Source organism: Schistocerca nitens, chromosome 11 (genome assembly GCF_023898315.1).
Source record: "Schistocerca nitens isolate TAMUIC-IGC-003100 chromosome 11, iqSchNite1.1, whole genome shotgun sequence".
In the NCBI taxonomy this organism is placed as follows: Eukaryota; Metazoa; Arthropoda; class Insecta; order Orthoptera; family Acrididae; genus Schistocerca; species Schistocerca nitens.
The window spans coordinates 69,344,080-69,358,938 of record NC_064624.1 but is presented as its reverse complement, the minus strand read 5'-3'; the positions used below and the strand labels follow the sequence as shown (position 1 = coordinate 69,358,938).

At 40.5% G+C, this 14,859-nt stretch overlaps 1 protein-coding gene across 2 annotated transcripts in view; it reads left to right on the top strand.

The window, feature by feature from the left end:
* LOC126212842 (ankyrin-3-like) overlaps positions 1-14,859 on the top strand; it is a 94,139-nt gene that overhangs the window by 1,616 nt on the left and 77,664 nt on the right. For both annotated transcript variants that reach the window (XM_049940260.1, XM_049940261.1), the window contains exon 2: positions 14,402-14,571. In XM_049940260.1, coding sequence (XP_049796217.1) covers positions 14,484-14,571 — 88 coding nt within the window. In that variant the 5' untranslated portion in view covers positions 14,402-14,483. The remainder of the gene's footprint in view (positions 1-14,401; positions 14,572-14,859) is intronic.

Sequence of the window (14,859 nt, the reverse complement as noted above, 5' to 3'; positions counted from 1 at the left end):
ACAGAGGTCCGTGATTAATGAATTTTTCATGTTATATGAGCCACAGCCTATGAAACGTTAACAAAATTTAACTGTATTTTTACTCTAAGGCCGTCTAGCAACACTACTCACACTTCACAGATCAACAACAGCGGTTGCTTCGAACTTAACACCGAGTGACGCATTCAGTTAAATTCAAACAGTATGAAATAATAGGTCAAAAAATGAAAAAAATAATAATTGAAATTAAATGTATATCAGGCTTGTAGTCAAATAAATTCTTAGTACACTAACCAATGGCAAAAGGTTTACTAGTTACATAGACAACAAAACCAAAATATCTTCATGAATAATATGGAGACGCTCTATACAAGCAAAATCTGAAATAAGAGCTGCTTATACTCATTAGGTTTTCCACCACAATTGTTCAAGAAATCTGACATGATTCAAAATTTACAGTCCTCGCTCCGAGAGACAGTTTTAAGTTACAAATCAGTACCGAAAATCATGATAAGCCACTCAGTTCAAACCGGCGACCTATTAGCTCAATCTATTATTTAACACATCAAACGGGCACGCTAAAAGGCGCCTAGTCTCTACAGTAATTAATCTTGCACCCAGAACACAAGGAAACAGTGTGCTAATGTAGACATTAAGATAGTAGACCAACAATTATACCTGCTGTCACACGCGCCGGCACTGTGTGGAACAAATTTTTACGCTCTCTCGGATTCAGGAACTTAGGTGACTAAACATCCACCCCAAGGTAATGGTCTACCTTGGTCCTTTTAAAACAACTTCGTCGTAACTGAAACGTGTTGTTGTTGTGGTCATCAGTACAAAGATTGGTCTGTTGCAGCTCCCCATGCTACTCTATCCCGTGCAAGGTTCTTCATCTCCAAGTATCTACTGCATCTAACATCCTTCTGAATCTGCTTAGTGTATTCATCTCTTGGTCTCCCTCTAAGATTTTTACCCTCCACGCTGCACTCCAATACTAAATTCATGATCCCTTGATGCCTCTGAAGATGTCCTACCATCGATCCCTTCTGCTAGTCTAGTTATGCCACAAATTCCTCTTCTCCCCAATTGTATTCAGTACTTCCTCATTAGTTACATGATGTACCTATCTAATCTTCAGCATTCTTCTGTAGGACCACATTTCGAAAGGTTCTATTGTCTGTTTGCGTAAACTATTTGTCGACCATGTTTCGCTTCCATACATGGCTACACTTCATACAAATACTTTCAGAAAAGTCTTCCTGACACTTAAATTTATACTTGATGTTAACAGATTTCTCTTCTTCACAACGGCTTTCCTTGCCATTGCCAGTCTACATTTTATATCCTCTCTACTTCGACCATCATCAGTTATTTTGCTCCCGAAATAGCAAAACTCCTTTACTACTTTAAGTGTCTCATTTCCTACTATAATTCCCTCAGCATCACGTCATTTAATTCAACTACATTCCATTATCCTCGTTTTGCTTTTCTTGATGTTCATCCTATATCATCCTTTGAGGACACTGTCCATTCAGTCCAACTGCTCTTGCAGGTCCTCTGCTGACTCACACCGACTTACAATGTTATCAGCAAACGTCAAAGTTTTTATTTCTTCTCCATGGGTTTTAATTCCTACTCCAAATTTATCTTTCGTTTTCTTTACTGCTTGCTCAATGGAACATTGGGGATAGGCTACAACCCTGTCTCACTTCTTTCCCAACCACTCCTTGCCTTTCATGCCCCTTAACTCTTATAACTGCTAACTGGTTTCTGCAAAAATTGTAAATAGCCTTTCGCTCCCAGTATTTGACAACTGCTACCATCAGAATTTGAAAGAGACTTCCAGTCAACATTGTCAAAAGCTTTCTCTAAGTCTACAAATGCTAGGAACGTAGATTTGCCTTTCCTTAGTCTAAGAAATCGTTGGGTCAGAATTGCCTCACGTGTTCCAACATTTCTACGGAATCCTAACTGATTTTCCCCGAGGTCGACTTAACCAGTTTTTCCGTTCGTCTGTAAAGAGTTCGTGTCAGTATTTTGCAGCCGTGAAATATTAAACTGATAGTTCCGTTATTTTGACACGTGTCAACACCTGCTTTGTTTGGGATTGGAATGGAATTATTAAATTCCTTTTGAAGTCTGAGGGTTCTTCACGTGTCTCATACATCTTGCTCACCAGATGGTAGAGTTTTGTCAGGGCTGGCTCACCCAAGGCTGTCAGTAGTTCTAATGGCATGTGGTCTACTCCAGGGGCCTTGATTCGACGTAGGTTTTTCAGTGCTCTGTCAAGTTCTTCATGCAGTATCATATCTGCCATTTCATATTCATTTACGTCATCTTCCATTTCCGTAATAATGCCCTCAAGTACATCGCCCTTGTGTAGACCCTCTACATAGTCTCGCCACCTCTCGACTTTGCCTTCTTTGCTTAGAATTGATTTCGATTTGAGCTCTTGATATTCATTCAGATTCACCTTTTCTCCAAAGGTCTCTTTAATTTTCCTGTAGACGGTATCTATCTTACCCCTAGTAATGTAAATCCTCACATTTGTCCTGTAGCCATCACTGCTTAGCCATTTTTCACTTCCTGTTCTGGCGTTAGTAACTTGCTTATTCTGTATAAGAAATAGTAGTAAATAATAATAGTGATGCTGTCACTGCTAATTGGTAATATTTACTGGCAAAATAAAACCTAACACTAGATTGCGTACTTACAGCTATCCTGTGTGGCCGTTTTTCAGTACGACTTAAAAAGAGAGAAGGATTATTAATTGATCACCGATGCGTCGGTTCTCGATTGTGTTCAGGAGACGTACTGATTGATTACGCCAAGGGGTTTTCCTAATTGACCTTTTGACCTGGATTGCCTTCACGCTATCAGAATCTTCGATGAAAATACCTAAGGAACCTATGTGAATATAAAAATAGAAATGAAAGCAAATTAGTCGAATTTCGTAAGAGAAAGATTAACAGATCGGAAGTTGAACACATTACTGGTGTCCCAAATACAATCGAGACACTGCGATAAAGAGCGAACCTGTACAAAGCAAATATACAATTTGAACATCATTTCTGGTTAGTGAAAGAAAAAAATAAGAAGAAAATTACTCCATCGTAAAATATTAATATATCTTGAACAAAATGGCTTTAAACTTCTAGACACTGACAAGTACAGAATAAGTACATGGGTTACAGCTGATATTTATTTTGTACATGGCGCAGTCCAATAATTGATACTTTATCAGTCCGTTCCATCTTCACCCGAGTTACCGAGACGTTTCTTCGTTGTTTCACATAATTTCTACATAAGATAAAAATACAACTGGTAGCAATGCTATGTAGTACGTCTTAACATGTCAGCGACCAAAAGTACCAGAGTAATGAAGTCTCTAGAATATTTCTTAACAAAAGATAGATTGTTCCTTCTTCTGTTTCGCTGCTTCTTGTATCAAGCGCTGCGGCAGTAATTTTAAATATCTGCGCCCAGCGGGTCATAGTGTTTATTTAGAGTATTTAAACGCCAGACGCGCGTCTCGGTATAGGCGCACGTTACAACAATATTTCGTCTCTTGACTCTCGCGCTGTGATGCTCAGCATCTTTATGACAAATACATCATTTGCAAAGTATCTGAAATCCAATAATATTACATTGCTTTCCGAGTGAGGAGCGATGACTCAAAAAAAAAAAAAAAAAAAAAAAAAAAAAAGTGGCTCAAATGCCTCTCAGCACTATGGAACTTAACTTCTCAGGTCACCAGTCACTTAGAACTACTTAAACCTAACTAACCTAACGACATCACACACATCCATGCCCGAGGCAGGATTCGAACCTGCAACCGTAGTGGTCGCGCGGTTCCACATTGTAGCGCCTAGAACCGCTCGGCCACCCCGGGCCGGCGCGATGACTCCGTCAGGATCATCGCGACTCACGCGTAGTTGTAATATTATTGCTTTCATCAATCAAATTGCTAGAATTCTTTACAATAGATTTCATATATGACATTAGGCAAAGTGGTTGACATAAAGAATAACAGGTAAATATATTCGTACGACTGAAATTGATGGTAAATTGTTCATGGAGTAATTACATGACTATCGAGCCGGACTCGTTCTAATGTATTATACAAGGATAACAGGTGTTCATTTCTCGGTAAGAGACAATGAAATTAGGCTAAAGATACACATACATAGATACATTACACATGGCATAATAAATATTAAAATATAACAAAGAAAGAAATAATTTGACTTCGCAGGAAGTCTGGGAGCAGTGTGCACTCTTGGAAAAATATATTACAAAGAACTGACATTCTTGTTATACAGTGACATTTACAGGGCCAGCTGGGATGGCGGAGCGGTTCTAGGCGCAACAGTCTGGAACCGCGCGACCGCTACAGCGGCAGGTTCGAATCCTGCCTCGGGCATGGATGTGTGTGATGTCTTTAGGTTAGTTAGGTTTAAGTACTTCTCAGTTCTAGGTGACTGATGACCTCAGAAGTTAAGTCCCATAGTGCTCAGAGCCATTTGAACCATTTATAGGAATATTTTTGTCGTGGTCCGGACGTAGATTTCTTGCGCTAGGCTCATAGCACTTTACTGATTTGTGGCTTTCATGACATACAAAAAAAAAAAAAAGTTTCACTGCGCTTTGGGTACGTATGACTTGCGCTGGGAGTGGTAGAACTTCAGGTATAAATGGCAGCACTACACTTGAGTGAGGGAAATTGATTGCACTTTCATAGTGGAGGAAACGTAGGGCATCAGTTTCACTGTGGAGGTTGAAGTGTTTGTCTGGATATGATGGTGCGTTGGAAATTTGTCGTGGATCAGGAACTGGAAGACTGGTTCTGCAACGTGTTGAGCCGTTTGGTGGCGGTCTCTATTTCACTTGATGCATGTTCGAGCTTCCTATCATGTTCTCGTACATGAAAAATACAGAGAAAATCTGTATTAGAATGTCCTAATTTACTAATAACTTAGTCTAAAAGAAACGTAAATTAGGTAAGGATAACAATAATGTTTATGTACATAAGGTCTCATTCTCTTAGGAGTGCTTAGTTATCGTATTAATTTATTTCTCTGGTTTTATTTGGGTCGGCAAGTTTTCTTCATTACTTGGCCTGGTCTATAAGTCCGGTAGCAATTGTCAAAGTCGAGTTTGAGACATTTCAGATTAGTGTCTTGGTGATTTTATAAGGTATATAAGTGCTTAACTCATGGTTTTATCAGATTTTACATTGTAAGTATTTCAAACACATTTGGAGTCCGCGATCGTTGTGCAAAGGAACTGGATTGTTGAGCGCAGCGTACTCTGTGTTACGTCCGTTTGTCATAGTCACGTGATAGTTACTTGAAGGCTTCACAACGCTAGCAGCAGTGTTCCGAGAGAGGCAGAACGTTTGGTGCCTACTAGCCGTGTCGTCAGTTTTTACAGTTTTTCATCGACTCGGAATTACGGAAGCAGTCAGATGCGGCAACTCCCGTAGCTGTGTCGAAGAATGTGTCTGTGGAAAGGCGTACAATACCGGTTGCGATAAGTACAACACTTGTTCACTTGCACAGTTCGGTTTTCTACATAGTGGTTTCGTGGTGCAAGTACTTATAACATTACTTCACACATGTATTCCAGTCAACATTGTCAAAAGCTTTCTCTAAGTCTACAAATCCTAGAAAAGTAGGTTTGCCTTCCCTTAATCTAGCTTATAAGATAAGTCGTAGGGTCAGTATTGCCTCACGTGTTCCAATGTTTTTACGGAATCCGAACTGATCTTCCCCGAGGTCGGCTTCTACTAGTTTTTCCATTCGTCTGTAAAGAACTCGCGTTAGTATTTTGCTGCAGTGACTTATTAATCTGATAGTTCGGTAATTTTCACATCTGTCAACACCGGCTTTCTCTGGGATTGGAATTATTACATTCTTCTTGAAGTCTGAGGGTATTTCATCTGTCTCATATCTTGCTCATCAGATGGTAGAGTTTTGTCAGGACTGGCTCTCCCAAGGCTGTCAGTAGTTCTAAGGGAATGTTGTCTACTCCCGGGGACTTGTTTCGACTCAGGTCTTTTGGTGCTCTGGCAAACTCTTCACGTAGAATCATATCTCCCATTTAATCTTCATCTACATCTTTTTCCATTTCCATAATATTGTCCTCAAGTACATTGCCCTTGTATAGACCGTCTATATACTCCTTCCACTTTTCTGCTTTCCCTTCTATCCTTAGAACTGGGTTTCCATCTGAGCTCTTGATATTCATACAAGTGGTTCTTTTTCCTCCAAAGGTCTCTTTACTTTTCCTGTAGGTAGTATCTATCTTACCCCCCCCCCCCCCCCCGCCGAGAGATCATCCTCTACATCCTTACACTTGTCCTCTAGCCATGTCTGCTTAGCCATTTTGCACTTCCTGTCAATCTCCTTTTTTAGACGTTTGTATTCCTTTTTGGCTGCTTCATTTATTGCATTTTTATATTTTCTCCTTTCATCAATTAAATTCAATATTTCTTCTGTTAGCCAAAGATTTTTAGTAGCCCTCGTCTTTTTACCTACTTGATCCTCTGCTGCCTTCACTACTTCATCCCTCAAAGCTACCCATTCTTCTTCTGCTGTATTTCTTTCCCCCATTCCTGTCAATTGTTCCCTTATCCTCTCCCTGAAACTCTTTACAACTGGTTCTTTCAGTTTATCCAGGTCCCATCTCCTTAAAGTGCCACCTTTTTGCAGTTTCCTCAGTTTTAATCTACAGTTCGTGACTAATAGATTGTGGTCAGAGTCCACATCTGGCCCTGGAAATGTCTTACAATTTGAAACCTGGTTCCTAAACCTCTGTCTTACCCATATATAATTGAAACTGATCAGTATCTCCAGGCTTCTTCCATGTTGTTGTTGTTGTGGTCTTCAGTCCAGAGACTGGTTTGATGCAGCTCTCCATGCTACTCTATCCTGTACAAGCTTCTTCATCTCCCAGTACCTACTGCCACCTACATCCTTCTGAATCTGCTTAGTGTATTGATCTCTTGGTCTCCCTCTACGATTTTTACCCTCCAATGCTAAATTTGTGATCCCTTGATGCCCCAAAACATGTCCTACCAACCGATCCCTTCTTCTAGTCAAGTTGTGCCAGAAACTTCTCTTCTCCCCAATCCTATTCAATACCTCCTCATTAGTTACGTGATCTACCCACCTTATCTTCAGCATTCTTCTGTAGCACCACATTTCGAAAGCTTCTATTCTCTTCTTGTCCAAACTGGTTATCGTCCATGTTTCACTTCCATACATGGCTACAATCCATACAAATACTTTCATAAACGACTTCCTGACACTTAAATCTATACTCGATGTTAACAAATTTCTCTTCTTCAGAAACGATTTCCTTGCCATTGCCAGTCTACATTTTATATCCTCTCTACCTCGACCATCATCTGTTATTTTACTCCCTAAATAGCAAAACTCCTTTACTACTTTAACTGTCTCATTTCCTAATCTAATCCCCTCAGCATCACCCGATTTAATTTGACTACATTCCATTATACTCGTTTTGCTTTTGTTGATGTTCATCTTATATCCTCCTTTCAAGACACTGTCCATTCCGTTCAACTGCTCTTCCAAGTCCTTTGCTGTCTCTGACAGAATTACAATGTCATCGGCGAACCTCAAAGTTTTTACTTCTTCTCCATGAATTTTAATACCCTCCTGATAACGACATCCCCTTGAGTAGTCCCCGCCCGGAGATCCGAATGGGGGACTATTTTACCTCCGGAATATTTTACCCAAGAGGACGCCGCCACCATTTAATCATACAGTAAAGCTGCATGTCCTCGGGATAAATTACGGCCGTAGTTTCCCCTTGCTTTCAGCCTTTCGCAGTACCAGCACAACAAGGCCGTTTTGGTTAATGTTACAAGGCCAGATCAGTCAATCATCCAGACTGTTGCCCCTGCAACTACTGAAAAGTCTGCTGCCCCTCTTCAGGAACCACATGTTTGTCTGGCCTCTCAACAGATACCCCTCCGTTGTGGTTGCACCTACGGTACAGCCATCTGTATCGCTGAGGCACGCAAGCCTCCCCACCAACGGCAAGGTCCATGGTTCATGGGGGGGTCTTCCATGTATACAACCTTATTTTATGATTCTTGAACCAATGATTAAGTTGTGCTCTGTGCAAAATTCTACCAGGCGGCTTCCTCTTCTTACCCCCAATCCATAGTCACCTACTACCGAATTAACATTCGGTATACATATTATGTCTAAATATTATTTACAAAGGAAAAATTATCTCAATGATACAAGGCCTGACGAAAAAAAGTGTCTCTTATTCATAGTTTGCGCTTCCAAAGTACGAGGGCGGTTCAGAAATTAACCTCCGATTGGTCACAGTGCGGGTTGTGGGGGGAGTAGCGACGCCATCTGTGCGTTCACGCACTCAACAGGTCAGTCGGCATCAAGCCGTGGTCGAGTGAACGTCGTACCTGCGCTAGTTTAGTTTTTGTGGCAGTTTGAAATGTGTGCTGCAATAGAAAACCCCGCCAAATGTGAAGTGCGTGCTGTCATAAGGTTTTTTACAGCCAAAGGATATTCTGCAGCAGCTATTCATCGTGAGTTTTGTGCCGTGTACGGAGAAAACGTTCATGACGAAGAGAGGAGTGGTAGACCATCATTGGTGACTGACGAACTCGTTCAGACAGTTGATGCAAAAGTTCGTGAAAATCGTCGTTTCTCAATGTCGGAGTTGTCTACTGGTTTTCCACAGATTTCTAAGACTCTCTTGTACGAGATAGTGACAGCAAGATTGGGTTACCGTAAGTTCTGTGCACGATGGGTGCCCAAAATTCTTACCGACCACCACAAAACTCAAAGAATGGCCTCTGCATTAGACTTTCTGTCACGTTATGAGGACGAAGGAGAACCATTGTTAAACAGAATCGTGACCGGTGACGAAACCTGGATTAAGTACGTGAACCCTGAGACAAAAGAACAATCAAAGATGTGGGCACATTCAAATTCGCCTACCAAACCAAGAAAAGCCTCGCAAGATTTTTCTGCCAGAAAACTGATGGCAACGGTGTTTTGGGATGCCAAAGGGGTGTTGTTGGTTGAATTCATGGAATGTGGTACGGCCATTAATCAAGACGTGTACTGTGAAACAATAAAAAAGTTACGACGGGCTATACAGAACAAACGCCGTGGTATGCTGACTTCCGGTATCGTTTTTTTGCACGATAACGCCCGTCCTCACTCTGCTCGCAGAACAACGGCCCTTCTTGAGTCCTTCAAGTGGGTTGTTATCAACCATCCACCATACAGCCCAGACCTGGCGCCAAGTGATTATCACCTCTTCATGCATTTGAAGAAATGGCTCGGGTCACAGCGGTTTGATGACGACGAGGAGCTCAAAGATGCGGTCACAGGCTGGCTCCAGGCACAAGCGGGTGATTTTTATGCAGAAGGAATTTCAAAGCTTGTGAAGAGATACGATAAGTGCCTCAATCGCTATGGAGACTATGTAGAAAAATAGTGCAAAGATGTAGTTGTAAGATGTATATATTAAAATATTTTTATTTAACTTGGTGTATTTTTTTAAATCAACCGGAGGTTACTTTCTGAACGGCCCTCGTACTTTAGGTTTAGGGCATACACCTTGTTCGAAAACTTGTTACTGTTCTCTTTTTACAATAATTACTCTTTTCTCAAGTTCAGCTCTTATTTTTTCTCTGTTAATTACGTCGTTTGTTTGAAGACATAGTCATTATGGCTTCGCTTATGGGATGAACAGCTCATGTTCAAGTTTCCATTAGGGAAATTGGGAAGCTTAGTGTTCTCTGTCGTGCTGTTGCACATAACAAACCTCAATTGAATTCGCGGTTGGCGGAGAATATGCATATTCTGTCAACAACTAAAGTGTCACGACCATCCGTACGTACAGTCTGTACATATCAAGCTTGCTGTCAGTCTGTAAAATTCACTTCTCTACTAGATAAGGTAGGAAGATAAGGATACTGATTAGAGGAAAGCACAATAGACTTTTATAGGGTGAAAAGATCTTAAGACAAACTTTTAATGATGTGCGAAATGATGAGCGTAACATAAATTGTGCCTCATCACGCTAGTTTTCCATGATAAGTAGTTAGCGTAATTAAATCGATACAGTAGTCTCAGTATCGTCCGATCCAGCTCTCCAAGCATTTCTCTATACATATCTAAAATTACTTATACCATGCATTAGCAGTGAACAGTGTCTGTTAGCTATCTTCTGTTCTGGGTATTGTAAAATTGGGTCCCCAAAAAAAAATTTTTTTTAAATATAAAAAAATACTTCTGGTACTAAAGTATTTTACTTATAATTGATCTTTGCAAGTATTTCAGCTGCACTCTGCCGTAAAATTACTATGAGCGCATACGGTTTTCTCGGTACTGTAATAAGAGTAATTGAGTTGCACACTTCTTTCCTGCTACCTGGATCGTTATTGATTTATTTGACACATATATACTAAGCTGCGGTCTGTATCAACTGCTTTTCACAGGTGGTCTAATAAAAATTGTTATCGAACACTCCTTATACATAACAAAACATTTCCCTCCTAAGAGTAAGCGAATATATACTAAGCTGCGGTCTGTATCAACTGCTTTTCACAGGTGGTCTAATAAAAATTGTTATCGAACACTCCTTATACATAACAAAACATTTCCCTCCTAAGAGTAAGCGACCTTAATCAACATTTATTTACGAGATATCATTCTGGTCCGAATGATCATTTTAATTTATTTCACTCAAGAGGAGAGAGCTTTGTTATACTTAAAACTAGTGGTATCAGGTGGCACTTAGCACGTTCCTCCTATATTATTTGTTTTTCAGCTCTTTGGATGTGGCTGCTCATGGCTCAATTAACACTTACATCTAAGGCAAATATTGCTCTCCTACAATAAATCTATTTTATTTCAGTCACACACATAAATAACTTCTCTTGTGGAGGCAGGTGGACAGGGTGTTAGTCCTGTGCATTATTCTTATGTACACTTATATATATATATATATATATATATATATATATATATATATAGTGCGTGATGAAACAATCCTTTTATTCATCCAGACACAGGGTCAGCTAATAGCAACCAAAGTGCGGCTTTCTTAGTATAATAAATGGTCCTTCATACAAGTACTGCCACTTGCGATTCTTATGATAAGTCAAAAATGGTTTGAAGTCGGTCTTTAAAAGCACTCGTTCATTTACATGATACGATAAGACTTTCGTAATATGTTTGTCATGCGCCTTTTTTCTTAGGTTGGCATGAGTGATTAAAGATATGAGAGCTTGTTTTAACTTGTCGTCTAATGTTACTTCAGGGTGTTGTAATTTTGTTCCGCAGCTTCCCTGTGGAGGCATAAAGAAGCTTCTATTACTTTTCCGACTTAGGTGGAGTTGAAATGTCAGTTAATTTTACTTGAGTAGTAGGCTCAAAACGCGCGTTCGTATACCATACGAAATGTGCATCACTTAATTGCGTGTCATTTGACATTGCGTTTGATGCTTGGTTCGCCTGCATGTAAAAAATTGTCGGTTTTCCTCGGCTATTGTGACTGGCGGTGTTAAGAAAAGCATGCGACGGATTGTCCTGATTATTGTTCCTGAACTGTTGGTTGAGTTGATGAGAAAGTGTCGCATTTTGAGGCTGCAAAGAATTCTTTTGATGTGAGAGAGTGAAGTGACTTGGCTGACAATACTGTTGTGGCCCGATATTATTGTTCCATTTCCTTCCCTTGTGACGCTTTCCATTACATTTCCAGTAGTTCGGATGCTTGTAATTACAGCTGTGATTTATTGGTGAGTTACCGTATTGTCGCTGTGTGTTTTCATAAATCAGGTTGCATCTATTCTGATGTGGAAATTTGCTATATAGTTTTCCATTGCGGCGGTTGATATTATTATGACTGCTGTAGCCCTGAGCGTTTGCTTGTCCCCTGTTATGCTGGTACGACATTCCGTTTGCTACGTGCTGTTGCGAAGCGTGTGGTCCATTATTGTAATTATTCCGCGCACTCGCACGCACGTCCTCATTGATTGTCAATTTAAATGTCAATTTAAATGGAATTTCGCCTCGTCACTAAGCTCTAAGTGTGTAAGAGAACTGTCATCCTCCATCTTTCCAGGAACGAAATTACAGAACTCCATACGTTGTCGTTTGTTACCTTCACGAAAAGCTTGCCGTAGCAGAATTTTGTACGGTTTCGTGTGTAAACGACTACGCAACACACGCCAGGGCGCACATCGGGGACACGTTGAGCTGTCGTGCTGTGCGACCAACGGATTGCTGCGGACTCCTTGTGAAACTATGGCGGATGCGCTCGACATCTTCGTCAGACACTCGGGGACGGCCCGGCGATTTGCCCTTACACACACAACCTGTTTCTTGGAATTGTTCATCCCATTGTCTAATGATCTGTGCTATAGGATGTTCCACACGAAAATCGCGCTGAACGGTTATTACTGACCCGCAGTGCGCAAAACTTTGAACACAAAACGCTTTCTGTTGTCCCGACACCATTTTTACTGGAACTGAAACGGGCGCACACTGCTGTTGACTGGCTGAAATGGTGTAAAACTCGGGCCTGCTCTTTCCACAAGTAAGTTGTTCATGCACATATGTCAAATAACACAACAGTCACGATAGTTTTGAAATCGGATGACGCATTTTGATTCACCCTATGTTTCTAGGAGCACAGTTCCCGCCAGCACCACACTCGGAAGCACACGCTGGCGTCTCCTTAGCCGCCTGAGGCTCGTCTAGCTGGCTATCGCCACTGCTGTAGGCGAGACACAGCCCCGTCCTTCTCTCCCTCTGCATACCAGATCACCACGTATAGACATATACTATAGTTTCATTTGAAAAAGCGAAGTTGATCCCTGTCTCCTGCAATTAATATGAGTATTAGAACGGACTATAGGTCGCTCATACAGCAGTTTCTCGCAATTAATAGGGTGCAAACATTATAACGATCTCTTAAATTGTTTCGACAGTATTTGTCTTAAACAGTGCAGCTGATAAGCCAGTATACATGGTGGTTCCTAAACATACTCAAATATTTTAATATGTTATCCTACAAGTAAAACTAAAGAAAAAGTTCATATAAATATCGGTCCGCAAATGTTTAGTTACGAAATTACGGCTAATAAAGGATTTTGCCTGAAATTTAGCAACTTCACTAGTACGAAGCCATCGCAAAACTGTACGAGGTTACGGTAAAGCATGATTTCCATTTACTTCGTCGTCATTGATATGATGAATCTAATAAAATATTTTCCCAGCACGTCTAACTGACGAGACATACTTACAATTCCTTCAAGAAGAAAACCCCGCTTGCTCGAAGATGTTCCACTTGCTACGCGATTGCAAATGTGTTTTCAACAGGACGGCAGGCCTCCACATTTCGCCAACCCGTGACTACACATTTAAATGAACATTTTCGCCATAAATGGATTGGTCGAAGTGCTACACGTCTGTGGCCACTCAGATCGCCCGATTTAACACCAATGCATTTTTTTTGTATGCAGATGGCTGAAAGACATAGTTTATGAGGACAAAGTCAATGCACGTGAGGCATTACTTGCTCGCGTTGTGAATGCAATAGGCAAAATTAAGAACAACTCTGTGGAACTGAAACGAGCAACAAAATCAGTTCATACATGTGTAGCTAAATTCATTGAACTCAGTGGACGCGCTTTTGAAAATTTATTGTAAATGTATTGTGAAACTGTATGCCCACTGTACAACTTCCTTAACACTGAGCTTTGTTATATCCGCTGCAACATGAATTCACGTGTGACATGGTATTAATAAAAGCAGATTATCTGACAAATTCATACAGTTTCAGTTAAAGTTATTAGCATCATTATTTCAAAATAAAATTCTCTCAACTTCTGCTGAAACCTTTGTGCAGTCGCCTCGAATTTAAAAAACAAATTGGGCCAAGTAATAAATTAAAATTTTTACGAAATTACTTCTTTGCTTCACTGGATGTTCTGAAAAATTACTGCAGGTACGCGCCTGGAGCATCTCTTATTAGTTTCACCAGATGAATAACAACAAAATAAATGGAAATCGTGCTTTACTGTAACTTCGTACAGTTTTGCGATGGCTTCATATTACCGAAGTTGGTAAATTTCAGGCAAAATCTCTCACTAGCCGTAACTCCGTAGATGAACATTTGCGGACCTGTGTTCACACGAACTTTTTTCTTTAGTTTTACTTTTAGAATAACAAATTAAAACATTTGCATACCTTCGTGAATCACCCTCTGTATTCGGAATAACGGAGTGGCATCCATCTTGTGAAATGGTGTAATTCAGATTAATTTACGTTTCTTTATTTACTATACAGGTAGCTGCAAAAAAAAGTGCGTTTTGTAATTACACTTTTTCGTAACATTTCAGGTTGTTCAGCAGACTGCAAGTTCGGTGAAGCTGTTTTGAGGGAAAAGTTTTTTACTTGGCCCGACACCTGCGACCTTCCGTGATGTTCCGCAGAAACGCTTGTTGGTTCATCCGCATTTTTGTGGCGGTGGTCATATGTAGTGGCTACAGTCACCCAGTTTCCGTTACAGGTAAAAATTATTTTTTTTTCGATTCCTATGAGGCTGGGTATGATAATGGACAGCAATTTTTTGTGAAGTAATGAAGTAAATGTTTAAGTTTTTCACTGAGATCTTTACGAATTTATTTTCCGGAATCGTATACAGAAGTCAGCGGACATAGTGTAACAGCCGACAACTCAGGTAAGTGTTTCATCCGTTACTCATGGTCAAAGTGGTTCTTTTGTTGCTAGTTTATTTAATCACGGTAGCCTTATTTCTGGTTTGAGACGTCCTCGCCGGCGCCGTGGGGAGGCGAGC